This window comes from Borostomias antarcticus, assembly GCF_949987555.1.
Source record: "Borostomias antarcticus genome assembly, chromosome: 12".
Lineage (NCBI taxonomy): Eukaryota > Metazoa > Chordata > Actinopteri > Stomiiformes > Stomiidae > Borostomias > Borostomias antarcticus.
In genome coordinates, this window is record NC_140245.1 from 17,092,664 (window position 1) to 17,101,776 (window position 9,113).

The window sequence follows — 9,113 nt, forward strand, 5'->3', positions numbered from 1 at the left end:
GCAGACTGAGGAGCAGCCTGTCTGCCAGCAAATTGGAAGCCTTCATGTTGATGGCCACTGAAAAAGACGTCCTTGTTGCTTTGGACACAGACACTGTCATTGACAAAGTGTCAGAGAAGAGTGAGCTACTGAGGAAACTTATAGTAAGTTGATATGAAATTGTTGTTATTATTATAAAAGTATTCATAATAATGTAGCAGCTTTTTAGACTGAAGATAGTGTGATCATGTGACTCATTATTACCCCCCCTCCCCTGTCTCTCAAAGGATGCCCGGCCCTAACTTGTGTGGTTCATTGTCCATTGTTGATGAGGGTATTCAGAGGGCCATGCAGCCTTTTCCACTAAGTAAGTATACAATACATGCAACTATGTTTTTATATTTTCTAGAATCTGTCATTTAATCATTTATAATTTAAAAATGATCATTGGTCATGTCTCATCTCTCTCTCACTCCCCCCCCCCTCTCTCTCTGTCAGGATATTATTGTTGAGAGTATCCAGAGGGTCATGCAGCCTTTTCCAGTAAAGATAAAGGTATTATGATCATGTAATTACCAGTACTGTGATCAACTCAATCAATTATAATGTCTCAGTCTCACCTTTCTCTCTGTCTCCCCTTTTCTCCCTCTCTCTCTCTATCAAAGGTTGCCCTCATTTGTTTGAAAAGAAGAACTTTGCTTTTAACTGGAGTGGACTTCACAGGCATCCTTTTTTATGTAAGTAGTGAGTTTACAATCTATGCAAATGCTTACATTTTCTAGTAGATATTGTTACTATCTGAATCTATAGTTTATCTCACTTATCGTGTCTCATCTCTCTTCCTCCCTCTTTCTCACTCAGGATGCCATTGTTGATGAGGGTATTCAGAGGTCCATGCAGCCTTTTTCCAGTAAGTAAGTATACAATTCATGCAACTCTGATCATCTGAATCTGTCATTTAATCATGTATGACTTATCATTGATCATGTCTCATCTCTCCCTCTCTCTCTCTCTCCCCCCCCCCTCTCTCTCTATCTCTCTCTTTCTCTCTCTCTCTCTCTCTCTCTCAGGAGATGCCATTATTGTTGAGGGTATCCAGAGGGCCATGCAGCCTTTATTACTAAGTAAGTATCAAATACATGCAACTATCTCTCTACATTGCTCTCAATTGAAGATACTGGACCAGTACTGTGATCATTTAACTCCATCAATTATCATTCTCACCTTTCTCTCTTTGTCTCTCCCTCTCACTCTTTTAAAGGTTGCCTTGTTTGAGGAGGAGATCTTTTCAGCCCAGTGGAGTTCACAGGCAACATTTTGAGTGACTTGTATACTTTGTACATATATTTTTATACTAACATTTGAATAATAATAATAATAATTTAATAAATAATTTGAAATTATACTTTGACTTCTATCAGAGCTTTTTCTTTGACAATTTCTTGTACTTGTACTGTAACTGTTACTTGAGTATGGAGATTGTGTACTCCACGGCCACGTCTGACCACCAGGGAGTCAAGAGTGAGTGAGTACACTCGTCCATTTGCACTGGTACACTTGTCCACGGAACTTACTCATCTTTGTAGTGGTTTGGGGAAATAGTACGGTGGTATTGCGTATTTAAAGGGGCCGCAAGGATTTCGTACTGGTGGGTGGTGTCCGGCCGATTGTGGTGGGCCGGTCTGGGCCAAAAATGCCAGGGCCGATTTTTTGTCCCAGTCCAGCCCTGCCCATCACCCTTTATTGACCAGCCGTCACTGATACAAATCAGTACACCTACGAAAATGATGATATGCATTGCATGGCTGGCAGAATACTTCAGCAATAACAAGAACTGCATCCCACGTGCTGACAATCATTTTAGATCTGGCCATGTAGAAAAATGCCGCTATTCGCAGGGGGAGCTTTTAGGTGTCGTCAGGGCTAGTCTGACCAGCTAATACCATCCTAACCAGCTCACGTTAATAGGAGGCTTTGGTTATGACATTTCACAACTAGCACTGTCCATATGCAATTCAACTCAACTTATTATTCGTATCCATCTTTCCAGCTCTTTTGGATCTCTTGGAAATGAGTAGAATTTGCAACCATTCGTCTCATACCGATGGGAGCAATCTGGCAATCTGGCGCAAAGCACAGCATTTTTCTCATGAGTGACTTACATAAGCGCTCCAGGCTTTGTAGTCCATTTATGAAACGAATGCAATTTAAAAAATTTGAAAGAAGGCGAATTACTTTTTGAAATCCTCACAGTTAGTAGGTTATTACTGTAAAGACACAAGTTTTTGTTTTGATAACTTCACGGAAATGTAAGTAAGTAAGAGTAATTATTAGAAAATCCGGTCTATGGGAGTTTACATTGAAACTCCTTTCCGATAGGAACAAATCCGCTAGGGGCGCATGTTTTCACTTTCCCTCCCTATATCAGAGAGGGGCAGAGATACCAGTCCTGAAAACGACCGTACCGTTGAAGGGAAGGGAGTGGAAACATAAACAGACTAAAACAATCAGAAAGATTATCCAAAACCTACAACAATTAACAAAAAGGCGCACAAGCCACGCGAGTAACCCGCAGGCCTGCAAAAACACAAACGTCTCCAAGAGCAGAAATGCAACAAAAACCACCAGTTCCCAAGCCAGCGCAACCCGTATGGAGAGGACAATAATTAAAGCATATTCCATCAAGTTGAAAGTGAAAAGCTAGCCAGAATGGTTCCAAAACACTTCGGGGCTCATGTAAACTACCCGGCATTAATAACCTATGGAAAAATGTCGGAGAAGAGAAAAAAACAAAACAAGGCAGAAATGTAATTAAAAGGACATATTAAATGTGCCTCTTAACCAAGGCTCCGAACCGGTTCAAGGGACGGAAACGAAAACCGAAAACGAACGGTATTTTACAAGGAACAGAAACAGGAACGAAAACTATGGTCTTTAATTGTTCCAGAACAGAAACGTTAATTTTTTTTTTTTTTTTTCGTTCTTTGTAGTAGGCCTATATAATTTAAAATAATTTTAAAAAAGAAGAAAAGAAAAAAAAGCTGAGCCTTTTATGGCCGAATAGGCTAAATTAAATGTATTAAATTTGTAGCCTACATCTTGTCCTGTTTTTGTAATGTAGCCTAGGCCCCTAAATCTGTTATTTCACAGTTGGGATCTTAAATGCTTGCTTAGCGAAATGAAGAGATTTAGATATTACAACAACACACCATAGCCTAGTTCAGACGTTTATGGTAATGGTTAGAGATTATTAGTGTGTGGATACAGTCGTAGCCTATAGCATATAGGCCTAGTGCCGTCTGAATAGGCCACGAGTAGGCCTAACAAAGCGCTCCGTTGAATGGCTATAACCTCCAGTCAGGTAAGGGCTTTTTGGCCTAGTGATCAAGAGATAGGCCTATTAAATGTTTTGCACTAAATTATATTTGCTGTCGTATAGGCATACAAGCAGCAGCAGTCTGGTGGATGTCTCTGAAATGTGTATCGCCACAAGAGAATATTTTTGTTTGCTATCTCAACTCAACTCAAATTTTATTTCTAGAGCACATTTAAAAACGACTGTGGTCGAACCAAAGTGCTGTACAGGTAGGTGGCAAGACATAAGTTAATACATAATAAATAAATAACATAAAACATTATAAAACGAAATAAAAACAAACAATAGGCCTACAGGCATAGAATAAAATAGCTTGCAGCAACAGTACAAGAAAATATTTTTTTAAAGGCTAGGGGCTTAAGAACTGAACGCTGCCTCCCCATGCCTCTTTGCCTCTAGGAACCATTAAAAGCTCAGTGCTCGAGGAACTGAGGGGCCTACTGGGTGTATATTTTAAAAGCATGTCTGACATGTATTTAGGTGCGTGATTATTTATGGATTTATAGACTAAAATCTATTCTAAAACTGACTGGTAACAAGTGTAATGATTTTAAACCTTGCCCTTGGTTGTCACTGCCAGTAATAGATAACATTAGAGATGCTAATTGTAACAATTTTTCAGAAAAACATAGTGTGAGCTATTCCCACCAATTTACAAAGAGAAAAAGAGAAAGGGTCAGTAATAAGAGAGAACCATCAGTTTGAGACAGAACACCTTTTTCTGTTCTATGTGTACTTTTGAAAAGTATGTTTTGGCATGGGGTTATAAATCAAGTGATAACACACAGAAAGCTACCACAGCTGAAATATTATCAGATATTTTCCAGCACTAGGTATGTATACTACTTTGCTTTCCTCCCAGATGGCAACAGTGGCCCAAATTTGGGGTCTTGGCTCATGGACTAATACTGTGAGCAGGAAAAGAAGAAGATGATTGATTGATTGATTGATTGATTGATTGATTGCTTGCTTGCTTGCTTGCTTGCTTGCTTGCTTGCTTGATTGATTGATTGATTGACCGACCGACCGACCGACCGACCGACCGACCGACCGACCGATAGATAGATAGATAGATAGATAGATAGATAGATAGATAGATAGATAGATAGATATGAACTTTAATAATCCCGATGGGGGGAAATTTGGGGACAACAAAACAATAAAAACACAGCTGAAAGAAACAAACAAAGGTCCGTGGTGAATGCTGGGTGGAACGGCTTGTGTGACTCCATCGCCCTAGAGACCGTGGCCACCGCTCCACATGACAAAGCATTGAGTCCACAGTGCCTGGTTGTGTCCCAGGCCCAGTTACATCCAGTTCCACTGACTCCAGTTCATCCAGGCCACTTGTTAGTCTGCCTCTACAGTACATAAGTAAATAGGACAATTTGATCTCTTTTTTGAGTACAGACTTTGATTGTTATAATTTTAAAAAAGAAGAAAAGAAAAAAAAGCTGAGCCTTTTATGGCCGAATAGGCTAAATTAAATGTATTAAATTTGTAGCCTACATCTTGTCCTGTTTTTGTAATGTAGCCTAGGCCCCTAAATCTGTTATTTCACAGTTGGGATCTTAAATGCTTGCTTAGCGAAATGAAGAGATTTAGATATTACAACAACACACCATAGCCTAGTTCAGACGTTTATGGTAATGGTTAGAGATTATTAGTGTGTGGATACAGTCGTAGCCTATAGCATATAGGCCTAGTGCCGTCTGAATAGGCCACGAGTAGGCCTAACAAAGCGCTCCGTTGAATGGCTATAACCTCCAGTCAGGTAAGGGCTTTTTGGCCTAGTGATCAAGAGATAGGCCTATTAAATGTTTTGCACTAAATTATATTTGCTGTCGTATAGGCATACAAGCAGCAGCAGTCTGGTGGATGTCTCTGAAATGTGTATCGCCACAAGAGAATATTTTTGTTTGCTATCTCAACTCAACTCAAATTTTATTTCTAGAGCACATTTAAAAACGACTGTGGTCGAACCAAAGTGCTGTACAGGTAGGTGGCAAGACATAAGTTAATACATAATAAATAAATAACATAAAACATTATAAAACGAAATAAAAACAAACAATAGGCCTACAGGCATAGAATAAAATAGCTTGCAGCAACAGTACAAGAAAATATTTTTTTAAAGGCTAGGGGCTTAAGAACTGAACGCTGCCTCCCCATGCCTCTTTGCCTCTAGGAACCATTAAAAGCTCAGTGCTCGAGGAACTGAGGGGCCTACTGGGTGTATATTTTAAAAGCATGTCTGACATGTATTTAGGTGCGTGATTATTTATGGATTTATAGACTAAAATCTATTCTAAAACTGACTGGTAACAAGTGTAATGATTTTAAACCTTGCCCTTGGTTGTCACTGCCAGTAATAGATAACATTAGAGATGCTAATTGTAACAATTTTTCAGAAAAACATAGTGTGAGCTATTCCCACCAATTTACAAAGAGAAAAAGAGAAAGGGTCAGTAATAAGAGAGAACCATCAGTTTGAGACAGAACACCTTTTTCTGTTCTATGTGTACTTTTGAAAAGTATGTTTTGGCATGGGGTTATAAATCAAGTGATAACACACAGAAAGCTACCACAGCTGAAATATTATCAGATATTTTCCAGCACTAGGTATGTATACTACTTTGCTTTCCTCCCAGAGGGCAACAGTGGCCCAAATTTGGGGTCTTGGCTCATGGACTAATACTGTGAGCAGGAAAAGAAGAAGATGATTGATTGATTGATTGATTGATTGATTGATTGATTGATTGATTGATTGATTGATTGATTGATTGATTGCTTGCTTGCTTGCTTGATTGATTGATTGATTGGTTGGTTGATTGATTGATTGATTGATTGATTGATTGATTGATTGATTGATCGATCGATCGATCGATCGATCGATCGATCGATCGACCGACCGACCGACCGACCGACAGACAGAGACAGATAGATAGATAGATAGATAGATAGATAGATAGATAGATAGATAGATAGATAGATAGATAGATAGATAGATATGAACTTTAATAATCCCGATGGGGGGAAATTTGGGGACAACAAAACAATAAAAACACAGCTGAAAGAAACAAACAAAGGTCCGTGGTGAATGCTGGGTGGAACGGCTTGTGTGACTCCATCGCCCTAGAGACCGTGGCCACCGCTCCACATGACAAAGCATTGAGTCCACAGTGCCTGGTTGTGTCCCAGGCCCAGTTACATCCAGTTCCACTGACTCCAGTTCATCCAGACCACTTGTTAGTCTGCCTCTACAGTACATAAGTAAATAGGACAATTTGATCTCTTTTTTGAGTACAGACTTTGATTGTTATCATCCGCCTTGTCCCAGTTTCACTCTACCTCCCTCAACCTTTCACACTTTTCAAAATCCCTAGCTGTGCTAACCTCATTTATAACAGGATGATATCCAGGAGGTCGACACACCCCAGACTTTCAGTCTGGCCTACAGTGACCTTTCTTTGTTCTATTATCCCCCAGATTTACCACCCTTTCTAATATCACGTGTCTGAAGCTCTTGACCATTGTTGATGTCTGACATTTATTATGACGTGTACAGATGGGTTAGCCAATCAAATCCCTGGAAGTGTCATACCTGTATATTGCTTGAATATGAGACCCCACAACACCTTTCTACTTCACTTCTCTTGGATGAACCACTCATGTGCGTTATCCTGAAGTCCTTGCGCTTGTATGTTTTCTTAATAAATCAGACTTAACCTCTTTGAGCGAACCTTGGCATATCCTTTACTTTCGATCAGATTTATTTCCACTAGAGACTACGTTCTAGTTGAAGTTATAACTTATATCCATTCACCAGCTGTCTGTACTGTGGGTGGGAGGAGTTCTGACTACAGTCCCTCCATGGATGGACAGAGGACTTTCAGCAGAATCAGCATTTATCTTCCTGCCATGTGCACAGCCTGGCAGTAGAACCCCCCTCCCACTCCAGAGTACTGAATATCTCACATGGGTGAGCCTGAGCTCTTAGACAGACCGATACAGAGGCAGTAAACCACTCCTGCAGGTCATAAAACATGTGCTGCTAACGCCACTATTCAGAAGTTATTACTGTATGCAACATAGACAGTAGGCCATGTTGGGATTTTGATCAAATGTTTACTAATAAACAATGTAATGAGAAAACCTGCTGGACACTTCACTGAGACATCAAGACCAAGATGTGAGCAACACAGGTGTGAGACATTATCTGTAGCCGAAGCTGGGCTGCACAGTGATGGTGCTTTAATCTGCAGCTGTTATCAACCAGTGTGTTGAGGGTGATAAACCGGTTCAGACTGATCTATATTTGTGTGTGTATGTGTGTGTGTGTGTGTGTGTGTGTGTGTGTGTGTGTGTGTGTGTGTGTGTGTGATGCTTACAGGAGGAGCTGGACTCCTGGACTGGACACAGTGGTGTGATGCATTTGTGTGCATAGTATGTCTATATATCTATATTTGTGTGTGTGTGTGTGTGTGTGTGTGTGTGTGTGTGTGTGTGTGTGTGTGTGTTTGTGTGTGTGTGTGTGATGCTTACAGGAGGAGCTGGACTCCTGGACTGGACACAGTGGTGTGATGCATTTGTGTGCATAGTATGTCTATATATCTATATTTGTGTGTGTATGTGTGTGTGTGTGTGTGTGTGTGTGTGCGTGCATGAGTGCGTGCGTGCATGCATGTGTGTGTGTGTGTAATGTGTAATAATGTAACTTTTTATTTACTTCTATTTCTTTGAAATTCTTTTTCGGATAATATTTACATATTTAAATCTTGTTTGCTTTGTTCCCAGTTACCTTAAACCTTGGTCTTCGTACTACAACTATTTGCACACTGCGGAACATACTTAATATATAGGAAAACATGTTAAGGCCTTTATTTCTTTAAAGCATTAGGTGTAATATTGAGATCTGATTGTTTCTGCCATTTTGATCTGTTTTTATTTTCCACTTGCTTTGATATTATTTCCCATGGATAAGGCCTTACTTATCTGGCCTTTGAATTTAACTGAAATGAGTGAGGGGGAGAGAGAGAGAGGGAGAGAGAAAGAAAGAAAGAAAGAAAGAAAGAAAGAAAGAAAGAAAGAAAGAAAGAAAGAAAGAAAGAAAGAAAGAAAGAAAGAAAGAAAGAAAGAAAGAAAGAGGCTGAGAGAGAGGGTTAATGAGACGATATCACAACATTGGAGTACGTTTAAACATCATGTGTGTACCAAGCAGGCAGGAGATCTGATGCGGGGGATTAGATTGTGGGTCAAACTCACATCTGTCACTTCTGTGCACTCGAGCAAGTAAACAAACAGGCCCATAGTCATCTGAATAATATCCAGGCAATAAGTAATATCGAGTTCATGACATATTCACGTCTTACCTTAGACCTGGCCTGGGAGATGAAGTTGAGTGGCGCTTTTCCAAACTCAAACGCCGCACCGAACCACGGGAGCCAGCCGCGGATGCACGGAGGAGCGTTCGGGTCATTTTCACCGTATAACAGCCGCGCCGAGATGGCCAGTAAGACCAGAGACAGGACCAAAGTCAGCAGATCCATCACACCCAGCAGACTGCAAGCGTCTGAGACCTGGACTGATGACAGCGCCTGTCACTCAAGAGAGAGAAAGGGCTGGTTGAGTGGCAGATAGGTTGACCAATCAGAGTGGGACTTTCTTCTCCCTGAGATGAATTTAATGAAGGCGGAGCGCAAAATGTTAATATCACGCTCCTATCCTCTAGGTCTAGGACTTGTAGTTTAGTCGTTTC

At 40.4% G+C, this 9,113-nt stretch overlaps 1 protein-coding gene across 1 annotated transcript in view; it reads right to left on the bottom strand.

The window, feature by feature from the left end:
• Nucleotides 1–8,904, bottom strand: part of cyp39a1 (cytochrome P450, family 39, subfamily A, polypeptide 1) — a gene marked incomplete at both ends in the record, with an annotated part of 105,666 nt that extends 96,762 nt beyond the window's left edge. The window contains one exon of the mRNA XM_084447490.1: nucleotides 8,728–8,904. Coding sequence (XP_084303616.1) covers nucleotides 8,728–8,904 — 177 coding nt within the window. The remainder of the gene's footprint in view (nucleotides 1–8,727) is intronic.
• Between the last annotated feature and the right edge of the window lie 209 nt (nucleotides 8,905–9,113).